At 33.0% G+C, this 27241-nt stretch overlaps 1 protein-coding gene across 1 annotated transcript in view; it reads left to right on the top strand.

The window, feature by feature from the left end:
- PRKC1_3 (Calcium-dependent protein kinase C) overlaps positions 1–27241 on the top strand; it is an 83666-nt gene that overhangs the window by 1347 nt on the left and 55078 nt on the right. Inside the window, exons 5-9 of the mRNA XM_051211799.1 lie at positions 1701–1857; positions 2128–2362; positions 15809–15940; positions 18491–18664; positions 25327–25418. Coding sequence (XP_051071900.1) covers positions 1701–1857; positions 2128–2362; positions 15809–15940; positions 18491–18664; positions 25327–25418 — 790 coding nt within the window. The remainder of the gene's footprint in view (positions 1–1700; positions 1858–2127; positions 2363–15808; positions 15941–18490; positions 18665–25326; positions 25419–27241) is intronic.

Genomic DNA, 27241 nt, shown 5'->3' with positions numbered 1-27241 from the left:
TAGTTACACTAACTTTCAGACCGTTTATGTAGTTAGAAGCTGAACTCATAAACCTGTAGTTTTTTTTCTGGGTAGCACAAACATATTAGGCCAGCGACAAAATTTATCATACATTGGTTTGGGCAGCCCAGTTAATATTATTAGCCTTCACACTGTTTCACTAGCAAGTACTTGGTGAATGCGCTAAGGTTATTACTATTAAACTTGGCTAAGAATCCTCAAATCAAGACGCTTTGGTTTGTGGTCAATTGCAGAAGATTGTTTCCCATCAAGCCACATTAATGGCAAATACTTTGTAAATGAAGAATTAAAATCTGAAGATCGTCTTCACTTCCAGCGTTTTATTCTCTTCCTTTTTTATGTTTTCAAATTTCCAATTGACTGATACGCTTCTTTCGTGTCCATTCCGAGGCTCATTTTAAGGTCTATGTGTGCTTACTAAGTGTAGCGAGTGATATTTAAGAGTCAATGTATACAGTCTCTGCTTATTAGTACCAACAGTCACCTAGCAAAAGCATTTCATGGTTTATTTGCCGTCTATTCATTTGAATTTTATTAGCTTTTGTCTAAAGGTCAAGGTTACCTAATTTTTTGATCTTTTGTGTATTTCACTGAATTTCAACGTCTTTATTCTAACTGGTTGAAATTAATAATTTGGCTGTAATAATTATCCGTATATTGGATCACTAACACCATATATTTTATTTTGCCTTGTAGTAAGTGATTACTTGTTGGAGCCAACTTTCTTTATAAAGTACTGTTTCAGGTTTTTGACTTAGACGAGATTAATTGTCCATACGTTTTTCGGTTAGAGGAAGTGAACTAAGGGTTGGTCACCATGGTGTCACGTTAATAATCCTTGATTATCGCCAGAATTCATGCAGCCGAGTAACTTCAAGTGGGAGTAAACCTACAAACAATGCATGTTGTGACACTATATAGTTTTGCTTAAGGTTACCGAATTTTTCATCTGTGAAGTAGGAAAGTTGGCTAAAACACACGGTTAGTGTATTTGACATCTGTACTAGATTCGAAGAAGTAAACAAGCAAGTTAAGTGATAAAATAATAATCCTTTATACTTTCAAAATTTAAGAATGTCATCTTGTGTAAAAATATGTTTGGTTTCCACTTTTTGTTAGAGTTTGTTTTAAATAAGACACTGCTTGATATTTCATTTAGCCTTCCGTGTGTTTTCATGTATCGGAGAGTCAGGTCGCGATAGATCTTACTCGTTTCCCGATTATACCTTCTTTCTGAATGTGGCATTTAGGACTCTGTTGTGGTTATCAATTTAAACTCACTCTTTAGTCATCTGGAGATTCGTTAGCAGTTTGTTATTTTCTTACCGATTCATACATATCATTGCTTTAGAAAGTAAAATAAGTACTCCTGAACTGAATTCTTGCTGATAACTGTTTATGCTTCAATCAAGTGGACAATGTAATAAGAATTTGGAGGGAACGTTATATATCATTGTTTCCTCAAAGTAATTTCCAAATGAATGTATTCTGCGTAAGATAAAGGACAAGTTCCGTCATAATCTTTGGAAATTTATATTGGCTAACTATTACTGTAAAACTCACCATTTTAACAGTTGATTTCATCATTCATGACTAACTGACGAGTTTCACTTTACCTTGACTTAGCATCATTTTATTAGTTTCACCTATCACTATTTTCATTCTGTCACCTTTTTTAGTGAAAGAAGGTAGGAATCTTATTCCGATGGACCCAAATGGTCTTGCTGATCCTTATGTTAAAATCAAATTTGGACCAACCGACGAACTTGGACGTAAATTCAGAACCAAAACAATAAAGTCTAACCTAAACCCTATATGGGATGAAAAGTTCACCATGTAAGTTGTAGATCATTCTACTTTCTCCATAGATAGTTAGGTTTTTGGCTTCATTTATAATTAGTTTATTTAAATTTCAAATAAGCAGACGTTCAAATTTACTCTTTGTTAATTACCTAAATTTATTTAATCGGCGCTTGGCCAGATAGTCATTAAAAGACTGACTCGTTCGATCATGAAATATATATCTAGTATTCAATGAATTTTTAATTTTTACAAGCCTGTTTCATAAATTCATGATGGTCTATTATTGGTTATTTTAAAACATAGTGATCTACGTCCAGACGATGAGTCGAAGCGATTGCATTTTGAAGTTTGGGACTGGGATCGCACATCACGTGACGATTTCATGGGTGCTTTATCATTTGGAGTTACAGAATTAATTAAAAAGCCAATTGATTGTTGGTTTAAACTACTAAGTCAAGAAGAAGGTGAATACTACTCGATTCCTTGTACGACAGAGAGTAATACTCCGCCCTATGCAGAAATATCTTCTGAATATGAGGTATGCCCTATGATAATTTATTTAGTTTATATATATTATATCGGTGTAATACGAAGTATTGAGTAAGTCTGCCGATATCACAAATAAGTAGAAATGACTCTCAGTGGCAAGCTCGAAATTCAAATTTAGTGAGTCGATATTTATCTCACTTGAAATCCGAGAAACCGGGTTGTATGCCTAAAAAATTACTGAAATCCATGACTATGAATATAAATGGAATAATTGTAACGATAAGTATAAGCTTTTAGCTATCACAATCCTAGTTAAGGAATTCATCTAGTACACAATTGGAGTTTTAAAACAATCTACAATCATCTCTGATCACTAGTCAAATCGGACAATTAGAATAAAACGATCTACATATATAAGTAACATATTTATAATATCCCAATGAATAGAAAAATAAGATTTTCTGATTGGGATATTACAAATATATTATTTATTTATAACAATCTACCCAATGCTCAATTTATTCAAAATTATCAAATCAAGCCTTGGTAATGATACCTAAAAACATGTACAACGATACAACAGTAAAATGTTACAATCATAAAACATTTTACAAGTACAATAAAGCATTCCAATATTTATGTATAATTTTGATGATTAATGCTGACAAAGGGATATATTATTTTTATTATTAGCGGAAATCGGAGAAGGATAAAATAATGAATAGGCTCATTAAGAATGTTAATCAGGAGCTTAAATAAACATCCTTATACTCTTGAGATTTGAAAATATTTCATCTATCTGTAAATATATAAATATTATCGATGAACTTGGATTGTATCTGCTTGTTAATAGAAATACGGTACGTGTATAATTTTCTCAGTTGATAATCAGTACTACTTTGCTGTAGTTACCACTACTGACTAGTCTTACATCCCGATACCACCATGCGCAACATAATTTGAGAACTGTGTATTAGTTTAGTGGTAAGTTATAAAATTGAAATTTAAACAATCTTAAACTAATGTTTTGTTTTATCTTGTGGGCTGTGTGCCCTGTTAATGTATAACGTAACGATACCGCCAATTAGAGAGCAGTGAATTAACCAAATGTGGCTGTGAATGGGGGTAGTAATTAATAGACAGGGCATAATTCAAGAATGGTAAATCGTAAAATAATAGTCCATAGGTTAAAATAGAGCTTATAATAAGAGGGGCATGAATATGTGTAGTTTAGTTATTTAACAATTATACGTTAAAAATACACGCATAGTATTGGTCCATAAATGAATCCCAAAAGTTACTATTCATTATGCTTATCGGGACATAACATGTTTATATGTCGTAATTTGGATTATCAATTTGGATACCGTTGTGTATTATCAAATGATGCTATTGTTAAAAGATATGTTGATTATTGATCCATGTAGTCTTTTCCTTGACTAATCAACCCAGTGAATAGTAACTGAATTATTTAACCTGTAAGGAAACAGAAAAACGTACAACTGAGTTATTGTTCAAGGTTGTATTTAAACAAACGCAGTAAAACAAACTTCAAAGAACTAAGCTATAGAACAAGTAAACCAAATTAGTGTCGTATAGCTTAACTGGGTAAAATTGATCAACAAAAGAGTCTGTGTTAAAATTCTAGACCATGAAAAATATGCTATTTTCTAGTTTTTTGAATGTCGAGTTTTTCCATTGATCAAGCTTTTTATTTTCACAGTATAATTATGAAATGATGATTGTTTAATGTAATTATTTTATTAGATCATCAGATTAATAATTAAGTACTTTTTACTACACACACATACACTTACAAATTCAGAGTTCATAGTTCAAAAGCCGACATTGATAACATATAATAGTCAGTAATCTGCTACACGAATGTCCATCATACATGATTCCATCCCAGTGACTCGACAAGTGTCGTCTTTGATCCGAGACTTAAAAAAACATGAATTTGATTTCGTGTTCCGTTGTGGTCACTGTTAAGCTTTCATTAAACTGAAATAAAACGACTATCGAATACCTTCTGGTTTTCAAATGATTTTCAAAATATTGTTTATTTATGATTAGGATTCCCTTTATAAGTTGAAAGTTTCACCACAGATTACTTCCTGATAATGTGAAATAGTTTCTTATGTCAAGAGATTTAAACTTGATAACAAAAAGAAGAAATGACACAGTATCTAATGATCGTTTTTTCTTAATAAACATAAGAAAATTAATTTATGAATCAAGAATTTTTAAGTTCGAAAGGGTAATAATAGCACCAATATTGCAACATGCAAACTCTCTTGGTTCCGCATACCTCGTAGATTCCTACCAGAAATCCGGAGAATTCATTTCAACGATAAGTCATATCAATGAACACGCAATCTTTTTAGAATTTTTATCATTTTATAACATGATGTTACACAGTTTTGCCAAGAAATTTACTTTTAAAGTAACTTTCATCAATGGATGAAATTACCTAAATAAGAACTCATATTGTGTTCAAGATAGAACCTTGAGTCCTGAAGTTTGGTCTTTTTTGGAGATACTTTTTAATTGTACAACATCTTAGCTAATATAAATGATCAACTAGTCATTAGGCGTCTGACATACATATGATCTTGGATTTGCTTACCAACTTATGCATTTGTCAGTCAGCCAAACCATCGTGGTACATCGTACATCGGCGGAGAGAGATGAGTGCCGAATTCTATAGGTAACAATAATATTAATGCCAATAAAAAATAAATATGGATAGGATATATGTTTCGAAAGCAGAAAATTAATCTACAGAATATATGTCAAATAAATAAAATTATAGCTGAAAAATAATTGCATCTCTTCCACTGAAATCGATTTTGTGCAATGTCGCTATGTTTTCAATTACTGATCACATTGATCGTGCATATATATATATATATAATTTATTTGAACACATAAATATTGGTACAAGGGGGCACCAAATACATATGTGCCACACAATAACAATGAGGCCAGTAGCAGTTATCATTGATTTGTATGAGGGCTGTGATACTTCCCGGTTACCCAAACCGAATCAGGTAGTTTTCTTAAGGCGCCACACCCGGAGCCTCTTACTTAAAGGTTTGATCCACAAGGCAGTGGAGCGACATCAGGAGATGCGGGCTCATGGTAGCCGGTGACCGACAATAAGTTCATATGCCTTTTTTCCCCTGGGGACCCTGGAGCCCATATACACCATTAGTTTGGAATCAGGGTTTTCAAACTCTCCTAGGTGGATCCTCCATATCCACCAACCCGGTTAAGGCGCCGGACCCTCGCTTTTTGTTCTCACAATTTTGTAAATAACACCCCCACTACGAGAAGGCAGTGAGTAGAACTTCCGTGTCAGTGGCTGTATATGCGTGACCATGTGAGAGCATTTCGAAATAGAGATGACTCCCCACCCTCGACCGTACCAGGGTATTTGAGGGGTCCATATATATATATATATATATATATATATATATATATAATGTTAGCATTGATAAGTTCAATAGTAAAGAAAACAGTTGTTTACAGAATTAGTTTCTATGTATTATCATTCTTCCATGTTTTTATCCGCTAAATTTATTTAATTTTGGTCATTTTTATACGAAGTTAAGTTATCCTAGTACAGTTTAAATGACTTAATTTCCTGTAGAGAAAACAAAGAAATATTCTCCCATTTATTCAGCAAATAGGTGAAAATGTTTTTATTTAAAGAAAAGAAACTCATGAACTTATATCGTTGTTTCAATGCTAAAATCATACAGATTTGTAAATGCACTTGTGATGTGAATTTAATATAACAAAAGTGATTTAATGTTTATTATATTCAATTGAGTTGTTTTTTTCAATTGATACACTTTGACGAACATGTGTCTAGTAATGTCATATCTGGTAGTTTCATACATAAATGTGATCGTTAAGTTAGACCGAATTTTATTGACCACTAACTTATAACGTAGATAATGATGACACTGTATCACTATGTTTTATCTATCTGTTGAATAAATATGTTTCAGAATGTTATTCTGCCTTTTCTTTGTACTTTGAAACTAAATGTATTGAATCTAGTAAGCAAGTTGTTAATATCTTTCATTTGGATTGATTTTAAACTTATATCGTCCAATTATTTTAACTCAGTATCTTAAAAAAATGTCATGCTTACCTTGTTTACTAAAGTTTTTGGCGTTGGATTCTGTTTGAGTTGTGTATGAGCGGTTGTTTCCACTGATTCTTAACTGAAACAGCTTAACAGTTTAAATATTAGACTTTGAAGTATGTAATTCCTTTTTCCTTAAATCGTACTCGACCTATCTTAGTTTGTACAGAGAATTTAGTATCGTTGATTGGCTCACAATTTTAATAAAATTCAACATTCTCCATAACCCTATACTGATAAATAAAAATAATATATTTGTAATATCCCAATGAGTTGAAAATTGGATTTTCTGACGTTTCGTGACTTAGTGTAAGTCACTTCTTCAGAGAATAAATAACCAAATTAAAATTAATCCAAGTTTAAATAGTACAACGGAACAATGCAAGAATTATTCTTACATTGTTGGGATATTACAAATATATTGTTTTTATTTATAACAACCAACCCTATGCTCAATTTATTCGAAATTATCAAATCAAACCTTGGTAATGACACCTACTATACTGATAAAATTGTCTAAAGTTCTTTCAGTAGTAGAATCATTATTCATTTCTCAAGGACTAATTCTATAATAATTTCATTTGATATACATTTACATATCAATATTCATTACTTTATTTGATTCACAAAAATATCGTTTAACTGATTACAATTGATTGATCACTGGGTGGTGATCAAATTCATGCGTGTCTTGTCCTTATTAGTGCAGATCGAATGCTATCGATCATGTTGTAATGTGGCCACCAGTCAAGGTGACTCGACACTGCGGGCACTATATATATTGAGATTAGATAGTGGTTGGAGGTAGTCGACAGGAAACCCTGGACCCGGGTTTCGTGCTACTTGGCACTCGTCAGCAAGGTGTATCTGTAATCTTGAAGGAACTGGTGCTCCCTGACTTTGAAGCTGAGTGACACGAGATCGAATCCGCCAGGGAGCACCAGTTCTCTCAAGATTACAGATACACCTTGCTGACGAGTGCCAAGTAGCACGAAACCCGGGTCCAGGGTTTCCTGTCGACTACCTCCAACCACCATCTAATTGTTTAACTGATTATTTAACTTCATGATTAACTAAACTATTGAATGATCAAGTAAATTTCTTTGATTCAAACAAATTGTGTATTAGAAATTAATTTAAAGTTATCCACTGAAATATTGATACACTACTCATACCCATAATAGTAAAATAAATTGTAACTGTGGTCATTGTTTGTCAAAAAAATTCACCTTTTTATATCCATATAAAATAATTCAATCTGTTGATTTTATTGTGTTATGTTTTAGTCAAATCTATGTTTCTATTTACATTCAAAATCTACACTTACAGGCTTTATGATTTAGAAATGTTTCTTGATCATATTGTTATATGTTTCTTTCTCTTCGGTTTTTAATACACTTAATATCATACAGTGAAATAACTAGTTGACAACTGAGTATCTTGTATAAATATACTAATCATTCTTTTGAATATGTGCTTATCCATTTCAGTTGACTAATTTAATTCCTTTATTTAAGATCTTGTGTTTAATATATTTTGGAGATTCTCATCATATGCAAAATACATACATCTATAATACCTTTTAGTATATGAGGTTTATTAATACCTTTTTACAGAACAATTACATGATCCAATATATGTAATCAAACATTTTTTAAGAAATTCAACTACACTCATATATAAAATTAGATATCATCATTACTACAACAGTCAAATTTGTAGATCGATGACCACTGTCAAGTCGAAAGATTTCTGCCTATCATCTCCAACTTCATCTGATACCTGTTCGTTCATTTACTATGAACTTACCTTATTGGTACCAAGATAAATTTCACAAAAAGCGTTATTTCTTTTCTTTAAACTCATGAAATTATGGAGATGGTAGCATGTTTATTCTAAAACGTACTTTTATTGTTATTATGTATAAATTGTTAATATATTATATCCATACAAATTGTTGGAGTCGGTAATTAATGATTAATAAGCCTTTTTTCTTAATTTCCCTTTTCAAGTTTAACTAACTAGTTTTAATGTACACTTTTCATCTAGTTGTATTTTATCAACTAAGATGTTTCGTTTCTATCCCCTTTTATTTAACATTTGAGAATAAAGTAATTACATTGTGATGAAGACAAAACATTATCTATACTACTGAAAACAGAAAATCCACTAATAATTTAATGAATACAAGTAGATAAAGGGATAGAGAAGGAGAGAGAGAGAAAAGAGGAAATTTACATAAATTCAGTACACTCCTACTTGATCACGTATTCAAGAATAATTTTTATCTTGATCGAAACACTTGTTTCATAGTGGTTTTCTGTCCTCGTAGTGTACATTTGTTATCTTACAAGGGATTGAACCCATAGTTTGAAAGTTTTAAAGCAATATTTTTATGCTGAAATTCAGTTGACATGTTAGTACTTTTCTACTTTGTCTTTATGTGTGTGTATGGAAATCACTATACTTACTTGACCTATTAACCTGGTAAAGAAACGTTTTTCAAAAATAAAAGTCACTTCATTATAAATTCTAATATAATGAGGAAAACATCTAATTAGAAAATCATTTGTTCATCTGTAAACGCCATATAATATTTAACAAGTTATATAAAGTAAAATTTATAAAATAAACATGCGATCACATAATTTCATTGAATTGGATTGGTCAAAGTTAGACATTGACTTCGTTGGTTACCGGCTTAGTGGTTTACAGGTTGTGTTCGTGTCCGAGACCGAAGCTGGGTTCAAATCTCGCGTGCGTGATCGTGGATGCGCACTTCTGAGGAGTCCCATACGAGAAACACACGGCCATCCAGTGCTTCCAGGTTTATAATAGTACTCCAACATTGATCGGTTCGTGGTTTCAATCTCCACAACCCCAAACTAAAAGTATCACTTAATTGTTATGTTAGAGATGATAAGCAAAGAAAGGGATGTTTTTACATTGTTAAAACAACTTATTTCAATTATCTTAAAAATAGCTGATCATTATGTAATAAACAAAAAAAGTTGTATTATTTGAAAACGTGATCAACAATCACCAAAAGCTTATGCTGTGTAATAGTTTTAGAATTAATAGAAAGTAATAACTTATGGAATACAAGATGAAGAAGGTAATAATTAGTTGTGATAATTTATAAAATTTTAAGGAATGCTAAAACTATAGGTAGATAAGGGATTAAAAGTAATTCTTCTGTACACGTAGATCGATTTTGAAATAATATATTATTATAGCCTTGGCCGTGCATAAATTCCTCATCCAAACCTTTTATGAACTAGTTCTTACTTTATAGAGGATTTTGTACGCAGACTTGCGTGATGGGGTGTGACCCGAATTGATCATGTGTTCGAGAATTGAGCTGTCGATTGATTTGTATACCTTTTTAGATAAGCATTCAGGGTAGTGCTTGGGTATTCGTTCACAGAGTGCGCGTTTTGTATGGCCAATGTAACCTGCCTCACAGAAGCATGTAAACTGGTAGATGCACATTAAGATGGTCCAAAGTGGAGGTTTATCCTTGACATTCACTTCATGAATTCCTGCTAAAGAAAACAGTTCAAAGCGCTGCGGAGTTAAATGTCTTTCACAAGGGTCTGGATAGGCTGTTTTTTAATATCTCAGCTGACGTTTATACCGTAAAGGATTATTTTTTATTACTTTCAAAACTTACATAACACAAGCTCTCAATGTTTGTTGATTAGCTCGTTAAATGACGCAACATTTTTTACTCAATATTGGAAGCTTTAATTACATTGGAATAACGCCCTTCCGTTTGTAAATGATTATGTTCTTTTTCGAGGAGTGTTTCAACTTTCACTTAGTTTTTCCGATAAATAAAGCTTAGAGCGTTTCAGTATGCAAAGTATTATAGTATTTCTTTTAATGTCATTATTGAGCTCGTGATTTTTTACAAATCGTTTTGACTTTGAAACCTTAAGTTGATAAGATCCAACAATTAACCTATTGATTCCATTTCTGTTAGGTATTTTATTTATATCACTGTTCCATGTCACTCGCTCATTAAACATCTTTATATAGACGCAACTAATTTATTTTCCTTCTTTCACTTCTTGTATAGATAAATGAATCTATTTATATTAAATATGATCGGTAACATTGCTCAAAGATTATTAAAACTAGCATTATTAGAATTTGAACGGCTTAAACTTTTCTACTTCTTTTCAAGGGCTTTTTTCTATGAGAAGTGTTTTAATTTTTTATTATATCTTTCAAAATGATCTCTTTTGCTTTCTGGTTTGTGGAACTTTTAAACTCGATAAAATATTTTTCAAATTGACTGAACACGTAACTTAAATCATACTGTCCACTTGTAAGTTGTTGACAATGCACTGATTTTGTTTTCATATGGGACGTGAAGCATAAATAAGAAATTGATTCCGTTACCGAATTGCTAGACGATATTACTGCTGTTGTCTCAATGGCTCTTGTGTTGTAAACCGGTTCTAGAAATTATTAATCCTCATCCAAAAATTTAGCATTTCAGAATTAGCGTTCATGAGCAGATGCTTAATACTCATAATAACATCGAAAACAAAAACCTATCTAAGTTAGACCACCATCGAAAATCTGGGAGCACTGGATGGCTGTTTCGTCCTAGAATAGGACTCCTCATTTAGTTCACGACGTCGCATGACCATCTTCGTGGATTGATTAGAGTTCGACATTGTCACTGCTAGATGCTGACCCACTAGTCTGGAGATAAAGCATTCTTGCTCGAAACTGAGGGTTCTGGGTTCCATTTCAGCGTACAAAGTCGTGGATGTGCACGTTTAGGAGTCCTGTCCTAGAATGAGACAGCTGTCTAGTGCTTCCACGTTTTTAATGGTGGTTTGGTTGATTCATAGTTTCGATGAAATTCAATAAACTTTACAACCTCAGACTAACAGTCATAATAATTGTATTAAATTAATTGGACACTTTAATTCATTTGTCATCAATGATGTATGGTGTTTTTCTTGAGAGGCTACTATAATTATGACTTATGGCAGACCCCCTGTTTGTTTTTCAGTTTTTATGTTTGATTACTATCTATTCATTTCTCTTTATCTCATTCGGTTTACACCTAAATTATTTATGCTTGGTTAATAAGCCACACAGCCACACAGAACTACCAAAATATATTGTCTTCATTCATCATCTAGTCAGTGACATTCTTGATTTTGATGATCATTTATGATCGCCAACTCCGCCTGGAGTCCCTCTGGGAGCTACTGCCGGTCCCAAGCCCGGATAAAGGAGGAGGGTTGGGCATGGGGTTAGCGTCCCCATCCCGTAGAAAACTAACTCGCTAAAAAAAACGCTAACAAGAAAAAAATTATTCAAACCTTTTAAACTCTGCCCTGGGAGTCAGAAGGTCTTCATTTAGAAGAATTATGACGCCTCATGATGAAAGCCGAATCCCTTCGGAAGTTACGAGGCCGATGCCCCTTCTGACAACCAGAGCGACCATTTATTTAGGTACATGGAATGTTCGTACAATGTGGGACACCGGGAGAGCCTTCCAAATTGCTGCAGAAATGAGAAGATACAACCTAGAGGTACTTGGGATCAGTGAAACACATTGGACACAAGTTGGACAACAACGACTAACTACAGGAGAGCTCCTGTTATACTCCGGCCATGAAGAAGAAAATGCACCACATACACAAGGAGTTGCATTGATGCTGTCCAAACAAGCGCAAAATGCGCTTATAGGATGGGAATCTCATGGACCAAGGATCATCAAAGCCTCGTTTAAAACAAAGAAAGAGGGCATTTCAATGAACATCATCCAATGCTATGCGCCTACCAACGACTACAATGAAGACGCTAAAGATCAATTCTACAATAGGCTGCAGTCAATAGTCGAGAAGTGCCCAACAAAGGACCTGACCATTCTGATGGGAGATTTCAACGCCAAGGTTGGAACGGACAACACTGGATATGAAGACATCATGGGACGACACGGACTGGAAGAAAGGAACGAAAATGGTGAGAGATTTGCAAATCTATGTGCCTTCAATAAGCTGGTCATAGGCGGCACCATATTCCCACATAAACGCATACACAAAACCACATGGACTTCACCGGATCACTCTACACAAAACCAAATCGACCATATTTGCATCAACAAAACGTTCAGGAGGACTATAGAGGACGTGAGAACCAAGAGAGGAGCTGATATAGCATCAGATCATCACTTACTGGTCGCCAAGATGAAATTGAAACTCAAGAAGCACTGGACAACGGGGCAGACAGTATCACAAAAGTTCAATACGGCCTTTCTCCAGGATACTAACAAACTCAACAAATTCAAGATAGACCTCAGCAACAAGTTCCAGGCCTTTCATGATCTACTCAATGGAGAAGGAACTACTGTGGAGAGAAATTGGAAGGGGATCAAAGAGGCAATCACTTCAACATGTCATGAGGTCCTGGGTCATAAGAAGCACCATCACAAGGAATGGATCACTGTTGATACACTGGATAAGATTCAAGAAAGGAGGAACAAGAAAGCAGCAATCAATACCAGTCGAACAAGAGCAGAAAAAGCCAAGGCACAAGCTGAATACACAGAAGTAAACAAACAGGTGAAGAGGAGCATCAGAATCGACAAACGTAAATATGTGGAAGATTTAGCAACGACGGCGGAAAAGGCTGCAAGAGAAGGAAACATGAGACAATTGTATGACACGACAAAGAAACTACCTGGAAATCGCCGCAAACCAAAACGACCAGTGAAAAGTAAGGACGGCGAGGTAATCACCAACATTGAAGAGCAACAAAACAGGTGGGTAGAACACTTCAAAGAACTCTTGAATCGACCAGCTCCACTGAACCCACCCAACATCGAAGCAGCACCCACGGACATCCCAATCAATGTTAGCCCACCAACAATTGAAGAAATCAGCATGGCCATCTGAAAAATCAAGAGTGGCAAAGCAGCAGGACCGGACAACATCCCAGCAGAGGCACTAAAAGCAGACGTAGCGGCAACTGCAAGGATACTCCACATTCTCTTCAATAAGATTTGGGATGAGGAACAAGTACCAACAGACTGGAAAGAAGGACTTCTGATCAAAATACCGAAGAAAGGCGATCTCAGCAAGTGTGATAACTACAGAGTCATCACTCTTCTCTCAACACCAGGAAGTCTTCAATAAAGTATTATTAAACAGGATGAAGGACTGCGTAGACGCCCAACTTCGTGACCAACAGGCAGGATTCCGTAAGGATAGATCGTGTACAGACCAAATCGCAACTCTACGGGTCATTGTGGAACAATCAATTAAATGGAATTCACCACTCTACATCAACTTCATTGACTACGAGAAAACATTTGATAGACTGGACAGGAAAACACTATGGAAACTTCTTCGACACTACGGCGTGCCTCAGAAGATAGTCAATATCATACAGAACTCATATGACGGATTACACTGCAAAATTGTGCATGGAGGACAGTTGACAAAGTCGTTCGAAGTGAAGACCGGTGTTAGGCAAGGTTGCTTACTCTCACCCTTTCTCTTTCTCCTGTTGATCGACTGGATCATGAAGACGTCAACGTCTGAAGGGAAGCGCGGGATACAATGGACATCTAAGATGCAGTTGGATGATCTAGACTTCGCAGATGACCTGGCCCTTCTATCCCAAACGCAACAACAGATGCAGGAGAAGACGAACAGTGTGGCAGCAGCCTCAGCAGCAGTAGGTCTCAATATACACAAAGGGAAAAGCAGGATTCTCCGATACAACACAGCATGCACCAATCCAATAACACTTGACGGAGAAGATTTACAAGATGTAAACACCTTTACATATTTGGGCAGCATCATTGATGAACATGGTGGATCTGATGCAGATGTGTAGGCGCGGATCTGCAAAACAAGAGCAGCATATTTACAACTGAAGAACATCTGGAACACAAAACAACTGTCAACCAACACCAAAGTCAGGATTTTCAATACAAATGTCAAAACAGTCCTACTGTATTGAGCGGAAACCTGGAGAACTACGAAAGCCATCTGTTGTGGATGCGGAGGAATAGACCAATAATTATGATGTTAAGTCCAATGGTGTCCTTGGACTTTAAATGGACATTTCCTATTGGTCGATATCTGTTCACTTGTCGAATATTGTACAAAATGTTGTTTTCTATTTTATGGTACGATGTGGTGTGCTTGATTGGTATATAAACAAAGTATGTTTGAAATATAATGATTCATATCTCCGAGGCTGTGGCTTGTGTTCTGGACTCAACTGACTGGGCTAGACAGGGAAGCGAGACCAATCGAGACTCTAGGCCGTCCGTTCGTAATCGATCGATAACACAGGGTAAAAATCGACCCAACTTAAAGCCATAACACCATCATCCAGAAAATACAGGTGTTTATTAACAATTGTCTACGCAAAATACTTCAGATCCATTGGCCGGACAGTATTAGCAACAACGTACTGTGGGAGAAAATAAACCAGATCCCAGCGGAGGAAGAAATCAGGAAGAAGCGCTGGAAGTGGATAGGACACACATTGAGGAAAGCACCCAACTGCGTTACAAGACAAGCCCTCACATGGAATCCTCAAGGCCAAAGGAGAAGAGGAAGACCAAAGAACACATTACGCCGAGAAATGGAGATAGACATGAGAAAAATAAACAAGAATTGGATGGAACTAGAAACGAAGGCCCAGAACAGAGTGGGTTGGAGAATGCTGGTCAGCGGCCTATGCTCCATTGGGAGTAACAGGCGTAAGTAAGTAAAGTAAGTGTTTCTTTGAATAAAAATAGTCGTCATTATACTGTGTGATCTCTTTTCATAGTTATTTATTACGTAACACCTGTGTAATGCCTTCAGTGTATCTTCCTCACGTTTCCTGTGAAGCACTACTACAAAATATTCTCCGTGGTCACTACAACACGCCTCATTTAGTGGTACGAAATAAACAATTTTTTTGTTATCACATATTTCCGTCAGTATTATGAGTGTATGGTTTACTAAGGTGGCTGTCAAACAATTAAACCACGTACAAGGGTCAAAATAGTGTTATGAATGATTATAAAGTATTAGGATGAGGAGTTAAAGCTGGAAATAATATTAAGAATTTTCATCCCGAACTAACATCAGCTATAATGTTGAAATACTTTAAATTATATGATATGGGTAAATAAATTTTGCACAAAAATCTAAGTTTATATTAAATTTGTTTGATTCATCATCCATCAATTATAGTCTTGTTGCTGTAATAATAACAATAAATTGCCCAGTTGTTACAAACTTTTCTATTTATATAATAATTAAAGATTTTTATTACTGATTATTTGATTATCTATTACAGTCACAATTCAAAGGAGATATTTACAATGATGATAATGAGAATCTACAAAACTGTCCAACAAAATTACGTGATGTAGTCAGAGCAACAGATTTCAAATTTATCAAAGTATTGGGCAAAGGAAGTTTTGGAAAGGTGATTCTTTTTACTATCAAAGTTATTTTTACATTCTATAATTTTAATAATAATAATAATAAAGTTATTTATGTTATATCATCTGTCATACTTTGGAGATTATATATTTAAAAAGTTCGAGTTTTGATGCTTTTCATTGATTGATGACAGATTTATATACCTCGCTTTGATAAAAATATTTTAGAGCGAAATTTATATTGACACCACCTAGCTACTCTGGGAAAGTCAAATGTTACAAGTTTTTACACTGTAACAAGGTGTCTGAAATGCTGCTATAAGGAGAGGATCAATGATCTTTCAACTTTCAACAATCAGATTAGGAATTTGAGCCCCATTTGACCTACTTCACTCTGTGTAGCTGAATAGTATCATTGGTCATTACACAAACAGTATGGTTCAAAATCAAATACATTTCATGGTAGTTGATGAGTTAGAGCTACATTTTGACATGATTCGGACGATATTTAGCTCAGGTGGATAAATGAGGTGGAATTTTGTTCTCTGTACTGGATGGTTTGATGGCGCAGCTTTCATTATTCTTCTGAACAACACAAACTTCAAGTAGAAGTGAAGTGTTTGAATTTCACACATATGACTCACAGCTTTTCCTATCGACCTCGATCTAGATTGAACAAATATACGACTAAGAATCTAACCAATGGGAGATAAGATCAAAATAAGAAGTTAGACAACGATAAGTTAAAGTTCAACAATAATCATTCAAGTTTGAGGTCTACAGAACAAGCTGTGAGTCATATGTAAGGAATACGAACACTTCACAACTACTTGAAGTTTGTGCTTATGATGTCGTTCAGAAGAACAATGAAAGCTCCACCATCAAACCATTCAGTTCAGAGAACAGAACTCCACCTTCAGCAATGTTTATTTGTGTTAGAGAAATATCGTATAATCCAGTGGGAATTAAGCAGATTTTAATTTTTAAACATTAAAATGTAACTTGATATTACTGATGTATCTATTGTATATAGGGTCTGATTTCATTTAGTTTAATTCATACTATATGGTTTACTCTTATTACATGTAAACAATCTCATTTTTCAAACTTTTCGTATATATTTACTTTACATGAGTTAATATTTTCTGTAATATGCGTACTCTTTTTCATAATAATAATCAGCTGTTTTATATATTACTATTCTTTACTAATCCTTAATCCTCAGAATTGTATTAATCTGTTACATATATATCCAGACATATTTCAAATAATAAGTGTTGGTTAATGTGGATTTCCTCAACTGTGTTTTCTTTTTTTTGGTTTATTATTTAAGTGAAAAAATTTGAATTTATCACTTATCACGAAATTCAGCAATATGTATATATTTACTAAAATAAAATAATAGTATTCTCATTTTATTATCCCTTTCAAGTTAAATAACTCATTCGTATTATATTATACAATAGTGGAAAGAAATGTTTTATTTTGTTTTCATTGAGATTAGACTAATTTGAAGAGGATTTTTCATGATTGCAGACTTAAATCAGTTGAAAAATCTCTGGAAATAACAATGTTATTATAAATTGTTTCATTTTAAAATTGAACAGCACACCCATATGGTTAGATGGTGGTTGGAGGTAGTCGACAGAAAACCCTGGACCCAGGTTTCGTGCTACTTGGCACTCGTCAGCAATGTGTACCAGTAATCTTGAGAGAACTGGTGCTCCCTAGCAGATTCGATCCCAAGAAGCACGAAACCCCAGTCCAGGGTTTCCTGTCGACTACCTCCAGCCACCATCTAATCTCAATATATATAGTGCCCGCAGTGTCGAGTCACCTTGACTGGTGGCCACATTACAACATGATCGATAGCATTCGATCTGCACTAAATAAGGACTTGACACGCATGACATTGATCACCACCCAGTGATCAATCAATTGTGATTATACCCATATGGTATCGTACTATTGATCTGTCACTTTTTTCTGTCATTATCACGATAGTTATCTTAAAATTTTATACTGACTTCATTTGGTCGCAAAGTATCATTTCTTTTGAATAACATACCACATCACATCATTCCAGATCTAATTGATTTTAAAGAAGTAAGAAAAGTTAACTGACTGGTCAATAACTTCCAAAAATAAAATACTTTGAATGGTTTAACTTACATTTCGTGGGGTCATGTCTTGTCTTACTCAATAATATTGAAATAAACAAATTATTTTTGATCTTCCTTGCGTAATTAAGCTGTTAGAATTATTTCCTTTGTAATTTAAATAAAATATATAAATACTTTTAAAATGCGAATGGCTTAAAGATATATATATCAGTTCCTCTTCATAGCTCTTCGCTAACACAATTCTTTCTTATTGAATTACTCTCGCCATGCAAAATGTTTGTCCCCTATTACTGATATTCATCTTGATAATATCATCTCTAATCGTTCTAATGTAGTGTCGCGATTTGGACTAATGTACATATATATCAGGCTCTATGTATTTTATGACTAACTGACTGATTAATATTTCTCATGCGAAGATATTGAACCGGTAAAATGATAATGCGATACATTTGTTTGCGTTTTTTATAGGTAATGTTAGCTGAACGTAAAGATACAGATGAACTTTATGCTGTGAAAATCTTGAAAAAAGATGTTGTTCTACAAGATGATGATGTAGACTGTGCAATGATTGAACGTCGAGTGTTAGCATTACAACGTAAACCACCATTTCTTGTTCAATTACATTCTACATTTCAAACTATGGTATGTTTTGTTTCACAGTATAATATTCATAGATGCTAACTGTTGTTATTGTTCGAATTTTATTGAGAAGTATCTTTCATTGCGGTGTAAAGTGACTGCTAAATGATTGGCTTTTGAAGTGTACTTTAGTTTAGAGAACCGATTCGTATTATTCTATAGCACTGAAAAAAGAATTCGTGAACGTGTACTCAACAAGTGAATTATATTCTGTCACATTTTAAGACGTCATATTATTCTATGTTTTATCAGTGTTTTTTATTAATAATGAGACCGCGAATCAATCCAAATCAGACAACCATTGAAAGAACTGGGCTGCTGTTTCGTCCCAGTATGTAACTCCTCAACCATGCTCATGCACGACCTCATCTGGGATTGAGTGCAGGATTTCCAGATCTCATAGACCACTGAGCTGGTATCCAATACTAAGACAAAACAACTTTCTAATTCTTTGTTCTTTCGATGATTTTACATCTTAAATCAGTTCATGATCTCAATTATATATATATATATATATATATATATATATATATATATTTCAGTTAGATCTTTATCAGACTTTACTCCAATACTGCGTAGTATTTTCATGGATATATGATAAATATGGTATTAATCAAGGCAGTTTTTATGTCAGCAATAACAATAAGATCGATTACATAATGATACACAATAAGTTATTAGCACAAATTGTTAATGAGTTAACAAGTGTTATAGTAGTGATAAAAATATTAAAGGCTTGAATTAATTTTTCAAAATAGGAAGTAGGTCAAAACTTGAAATAGTGAAAAATATTTACCAGAAAACAGTGCTGAATAAACAAACGCTGATGTGATCAGACTTTTAAAATTGATTATTTTCCGGTCTTTTCATTTTTATTGCACCTATCATCTTATTATGATTAGTAATATAAATAATAATACCACTTAATTATTTAGTTGAGTTAGATTTTTCGATATTATTCACTGCAGAACTATTGTTTAGAAAGAATATCTATTGTGTAAATGTAAACTAATACACGGCAAAAAAAGGATAACCATAAGGATTTCTATTTTGTTATCGTTAACCTTATTTTCACATCTAGTATTTGTTTGTAATTTTCCGCCTCTTTCTGTTTGTATTCTTCACTATCTAATTATTTACACACTTCTTATTACGTAATGATTTTAATGTTTTGTGTTGACTATTTCAAGTCTATTTACCGACGTTTGACCTTCTATTCCAAACTTTAAACTATTGATAAGACTTCTGTTATCGTATTTTATTATTCTTACTACTATCAGTATACCTGTCTTCCTACTATCAATTTGCATTTTCACCTATTATGTGTAGAGACTTAATCTATTTCACTGTGATTATTGACCCATATTGCCTTGATTGGTTTACATTTTCGTATAAATATTCATGTATATTAGAGTAAAGCCTGATGACGATCTAATTGAAAACAATATTGTTCGCTTATATGTGTTGTTCTAAATTCTTATTTGTTTCATTATTAATTATTGAAATTTTGTTAAACTTCACACAGTAATAATAGTATGTACATAAATTTGAAATGGTTTTCTTCATAAGATTTTCATATCTCTGTTGATAACATTTTTTGATTATGACTGTTGCATTATATGTTATTCTTTTCGAAATGTGACATTTGTTACTTGGATAGAAAAAAGAATAGTGAAACTCGAGTAACTATCTTCAAACAAATCAGTTGTTGTCTTAGGACAATTTTATATAGCTCTGATTATAAGCTTTTTTTCTCTCATTCTGTAGTTATTATTATCTCTTCTTACTTATAGGTTACGATTAATTTTCTAATAGACTTATTGTTCAGTTTCATATCAAACGTGTTTGTACTTATTTGTAATTCACTAATCTTTGTGTATTATGGTCTGATATTTTATATATTTAAGCATATGAGTTGTAGGTATAGGAAAAATAAAAATATGAGTGGTACCTGGATAACTTTTTATAACTTTCTAATTGGTTGATTAGGAACGGTCAGATTTTGCATGAGAATATATTTCATATATTACATATTATATTCACACAACAATATTATTATTATCTCAGTTGACAAAATTATTTTCAATTTTGCAATAGTACTATTATCTCATTGTGACTGAACAATTTACTGACCTTTATTGAATGACCTTTCTAATTTGCAAATATTACAATTTTTTTCTTTTTTGAAGTATATATATATATCGTAACAGATGCAAACGTTCACCATTTTTAACACATAACATTGTCAAACTCATTAAAACGCCTTATTTTTGGCCTTTGTAAAATATTATAATTATGGACTTATAACTGTAGAGCCTGATGATGAAGTTATTGAAAACAATTGTTCGCTCAAATATTCTTCGTTTTAGAATATATTTCGTTGAATATTTGGAGTAACTGCTTTAGTGTACTATCAGAACTCCGTAAACCTAATGAGTTGTTTATACGAATATTCGTCAATATTAGGACGAATAGTTTGACAGAAAGTGAAAAAAAACCTTTCACATATAACGTCACACGAGTTATCATTTGTAATATGCAGGAAGTCATAGTAGGTCAATGGGCTCTAATAGGCAAGTGGATTACTTCCATAACTAAGATCACCCCCCCCACCATAAGTTCAATATCTTAGTCAGTACAATTATCTAAAAAAACACTATCTATATGGATTATTCGTTTAGCAAATACAGCTTGTCATACAACCTGTTTCCTTCCTTCTGCGTAATTCTGTCGATTAAAGATTAAGGATGAGCTATACGTACCATTTTTATTCCATTTGAATTGATTCACTTCAGATAGAAGAAAATGCGTAGTATTTAAGAACTCATATTATTCACTAATATTCTTTATGTCAATGTATCGAACAAAGTAAACAACCATCAAATATGTAAAGGAAATTTCAAGTTCATATCAATCAACAATTGATTTTACACTTGATTGTAAAACTTTTGATTTCTATATGTTTACAAGGTCAATTATTATAATCTTTTATCACGTTTATTCGTCAAATTATTTTCACTATTAAAATGTTTCGTAGTTATTTAAATAATAATAATGTGTAAGCTGTTTTGACTAAGAAAATAAATCGTTGTAGAAAGTGTTGTTATGGTTACCATATTCTTTTGTTCATTGATATTTATATATATACGTACACTAAACTGGCAAGATTTCTTTTCTTGTATTATTGAAACTACCAGGTCATATGATTACGGTCATTCTGACTTTTCCTCTCTACAGTCAGCTCAATAAATCTACTTTGTAATTAGATTGACAAAGTAGGCAATAGATGGCGAAACTATTATTATTATTATTATTATTATTATTATTATTATTATTACATCAAGGCATATATATATAAATCCCTTTCTAACCATATATTCAAAAGTGTAATATGCATTGATCATTAAATAATACTAACTGGAAAAGTATTGAGGAAATAAAGGCACGTTGAACATCTGTCTCCTTTAAGTTTCGTACTTTTTAGAACTGATTTACTATAGACATATATTGATCTCAGACCAGAATGTCCAAGTCTTACTGCAAACAATATGCGTTTAGATCATTGAGTCAGGATACAGCGTTCCATGTTTTAAAATTCAGGGAATATATATATGTTAGCTTCATTTTCAGCCAATTTTATCAATGAGATTACTGTCCTACTTTTGATTTCATTAATTAAATAGGTCAATAAGCATCTCATTAGAATTTCAGTAAAATTAATTGCAAACCAAGTCTTTACTAAGTAAATAATTCTAATACAATATTAAATAACAGAAAAATGTTTAATACACAACGATAATGATATTTTTCTTCATTTATATATGATCATAGCTTTTTAAAAAAATTAACTACTCAATTATCCATACTTATGTAAGCCCATGTTGACTGTCATATTCTAGAATGAAATAAAACGATTAATTAAAGTTTGATAATGTTTTGAATTGAACAGATTCTTGACTCTACACAAACACAAAATACGATTACTTTCAGATCTAGTACTGTTGCGAAACATTATGGAATTTTGAGAAGTAATATATATATATATATATATATATATATATATATAGATGCATTGTGTAAACATCTTCCAATGCCATAGCTTCTTAAAGCCAATGGCTTATCTTAATAACTGTAGGTTCTTTGTTTGATCCTCATTGGAGGCACAGATTTCCACTACTAAGAAGTTTCATACTAGAATAAAGCAGTTACTCTTTGCTTTCTAATTTTCAATAATTATCTAATCATGATCAGGCTATGATGTAAACTGTGACATTGAGCAATTTCCAAAATGCTCTCTGTAGTAATAAAACAAGTAATTATCAATAAAAACAAAGAATAAATAGCGGAACTAAGCATTCTTGATCCTGTCTACTCATCATATTAACAAACCTTAAATTATTTTCAATAATTATGCTTTTATTAAACAAACTCAAAACAGTTACTTTGTCGTTGATAATTTCTATTGATAAATTAAAATCAACGCATAACATAAATAAGAAAATATTGAATATGATCAGCAACAGAAAATAAGACCGACAGCAACAATAATAATGAGAAGAGATTTCAACAACCACAAAATTCACATCCGTTACTATTGGTTTCCTGATGAGCTATTTCAAAATAACGGAAGTATTAGATTATGTGTTTGTTTCCGTAGTGATTGCCGTCATTGTTCTCAGAAATACTAATGATAATAATAATAATAATAGTTTATTTTTGAATACGAAAAAGTAGTCTGAAGTAATAAAATCAACAAACAAATGAATATAAGGATCTAACCACTTTAAAATAATCAAAGTTTCTTTTCTTTGACTTTTTTTTGGTTTCCGTTGCTTCTCTGTAAGAAATATTTATTCATTGGACTATGAAGATAAAGCAAACATTGAATAATTGAACTAGCTAATTAGATTTTAAAAACATACATTTATGTATAATTGAAGGTTTGTTGGATAGAAGTAGATGAATGTTCTTCTGTCATCATCTTTTCTCCTCAATGATAATGAAAGAAAGAAAGAGAGCACATACTCAAACACAAACACACACGAACATTTTCTTCATGAAATATATGAAATTCTAGGTAAAGTGAGAAAAGAAAAAACAACTCACAGAAAACACTGTTAATTACTTGTGTTTATCCTCATCATAAGCAGTAATTTGTTTGTGAAAGGAATTAGATAATTTTGAAAATATCATTGTGAAATTCAATTATGTTTTTTTCCTCTGAAGTGTTCATTCATCAATTTCTAATCTGTTTTACAACAATAATATCTGTTTGATCTAAGAAGGGGTGGTTTTTTATGCTATGAAGTTGTTTTCTTGTAACATTGTAAATTTGTATTTCTTTTCATGTTACTATGAGTTGATGAAACTTCAGAATTCTTTTTACGTTTTAAGCAGATTATATTATTTAGTTTTTTTTTAATAATAATATCCGTATTGATCGGATATTGCGGTGGGGGAATATGACTATGGAATATAATGAAATACATTATTTAATTCCTTTTTATTGGTGAAAATAAACATTTTCCCGAGTTATAAGTATGTATGCCTGAAAAATTTATTAATGATTTTTTGCTTGATAGTCGACGATTGTTTAGACTAAGGCTTATTAAATAACAATAGTATTAACATTTCAACCATAATATTCAGTTGTTATTTATAATCGATGGAATGTGGCTGACAATATGGTTTGGTTTGTATTGTCCAACCTTTTTGGAACTCATCAGGTAGATGTACCTGCATTCCGGTGTTGATGTTCATATTGAGACTGAAACACAGTATCTTTTGCTCAATGTGTCATCTACTAATCTACTGTGTCCAAATGGCCGTTATCTAGATATTCAAGTTAAATTATCACTGTACTTCATGATCAGCATTATGCATGAATTTTCTAAATTTTTTAAGTTCTGCAACACAATTAAAATGTAAGACGTGTCAGTTATATCCAATACTAACTTATTTTATTAAAATCACCGACCGATTTAAATAGGGTGATTATTGGGAAACTGGAAGCACTTGACGAACGTTTCGTCATAGTTTGAACTTCTCGACGGTGTCCATTCATGACCTTACGGGGGATGAAATTTAGTTCGACTATGTTTAGTGTAAGAAAGATATTTACCGATGACATTGATAATCCGTGGGTTGATCGAAGTTAAACTTGTACAGAATGGGGTCCCAACTTAGTGTTCTAGATGTTAGGCGTTCTTACGCGAGATCGATAAACCTGAGTCTGATTTCTGGTCTCGGTGTCCTGGACTCACACTTCTGAGTAGCCCTACACGAGGACGAAATAGCTATCGAGTGCTTCTAAGCTTCCGATAGTATTCTTACAACGGTCAGTTTGTGATTTCACTAAAATCCAACAATCTGTACAACCTCATACTGACAACCGTCCATTTGTTAATTATAACACGACCAAAACCATCCAGCTCAGAGAACAAAACTCCACCAAATTCATGAACTGTTTTCATGTAGTCGCACTATCTCCGTTTCATAGGTTGGTAACGATCATTAAATTCCCTCTAGAAAAAAAGGATGATATGATGTAGACATGTACACTTGATTATTGAACAATTTATCAGATAATATTGATAAAGCTGTTTGCTTTAGTAATTAATCATAAATAATAGTCGTTTTTCTTACTGTTACTTTCTTTTTACAAGGATCGATTATATTTTGTGATGGAATTTGTCAATGGTGGTGATCTAATGTTTAGAATACAAAAGGAAGGAAAATTTAAGGAACCTATTGCTGTGTAAGTCTACTTATATATATATATATATATTCACTTTCGATCTAATTTTATCCGATTGATACAATCACTTATGAAGATTTCTTTTGTAATTCTAAATTGAAAAGTGTTTGAGTAATTCATGGTTTTTAACTTATTGATGGATTATGATTAACTGTGTAATAGTAACAATAACTATTATTGTTACTGATGGCTTTATTCAGGGGGGAACATGTCATTTTATCTGGGACTTGTGAACTTGGTACATCTCACTAGTGTTTATTATTATTATTATTATTATTATTAATGGCTTTATTCAATATTATATTTTGGTACAATATAGAATTCTCAGCACAGGGTATTTCAACAAGTTACTTACTGAACAACGAACAAAAAGGCAGTAGCAAATACAAAAAGAAATAAAAAAAGGTTTTAAAAATATATATATAAAAAAAATTAAAAAAAAAGAACCAAGAAATAACTGCAAAAACTTTTTTAAAATTAAAGACATGTTAAGAATGCAAGTTATTGACTAGGTTGACTCTAACAACCTGTTCGTCACAGAGTATATTTGCTAGGTAAGGTATTATAGAACTTTTATACTTTTCCTTGCGTGCATGGATTTTAATGTAATTACGTCTCGTTTTACCAGAAGATATACAAGGAGAAAGATAAGAGTGAAGGGGATGGCTAGTATCTGATAAAATAACACCTGCCAGGAGTTTGTATGATTTTAAATGTCTATCCACAACCATATTAATTATGATCTCGAAAGATTCACCACACATCTTGCTAACTGCCTTCAGCACTCTTCGCAATACAGCAAAGTCTTTTCTCAAAAACCCGGGAAAGAATAATGGAGAACAGTAAAGAATAATAGGTAATATGCAAGAATTGACAAATTGTAAGAGTAGATGACGAGTAATTCCAAGAGCATGCAATCTCTTTATGTAGTAGGTCAGACGGAAAACCTTCTTCGATAACGATAAAACGTGGGAAGACCAAGACAGATCAGAGGAAAAGGTGACACCAAGATAATTGACCTTCGACACTGAGTTTATCAAAGAGTCTCAGATGGTACAAGCACTATGGGATCTCAAAATAGTGTTTATATTCCGTTCATGTCTTATGCTAAAGTTAACAGATTGACATTTAGACGGACTAAGTATGAGACCATTACCAACAGACCAACAATCAATACGAGACAAAAACTCATTCATTTCTATGGGATGTAAAGAGGAAGATATAGGCATACATACAGTGAGATCATCCGCATACTTCACAAAAGTGTTTTCTGTGGAAGATGGCAGGTCATGCAGAAAAAATGGGAACAGAAGAGGTGAAAGAACAGCTCGTTGTGGTACACCTTCATGAGACAGCAGAGACTCTGAACACTTTCCTCCAAACACAGTGTACTGTTCCCTTCCAGAGAGTTAGGAACATAGCCAGTTGGTTTCCAGCTGTCAGTGTTGACGCTGACTAACTTGTTAAGTAAACGTTGTCTTGGTTTAGAATCAAAAGCTGAAGTATAATCCAGAAAAGCACATCGAACATACTTTTCATCCTTTTCTAAGTTGAACACTATATTGTGATGCAGAAAAGCAACAGCATCTAAGGTGCTTCTTTTGCATCTGTAAGCAAACTGATACGGATCAATGTGCTCTTTTATCGCAGGCTGAAGTGGAAGTATTAATAATTTTTCCAGTGTTTTGAGGAAGGGTGAAGTTATTGCAATAGGTCTAAATTTTACATTCTTATCACCAGATGCTTTCTTGGGTACAGGAATTATCTTCATCTTTCTCCACATTTTCGGTATGAGATTAGATGAGAAGGATCTGTTAAATATA

This window comes from Schistosoma haematobium, chromosome ZW, assembly GCF_000699445.3.
Source record: "Schistosoma haematobium chromosome ZW, whole genome shotgun sequence".
Classification (NCBI taxonomy): Eukaryota; Metazoa; Platyhelminthes; class Trematoda; order Strigeidida; family Schistosomatidae; genus Schistosoma; species Schistosoma haematobium.
Note: the sequence above shows the minus strand (reverse complement) of the source record. Positions and strands in the feature narration are given on the sequence as shown.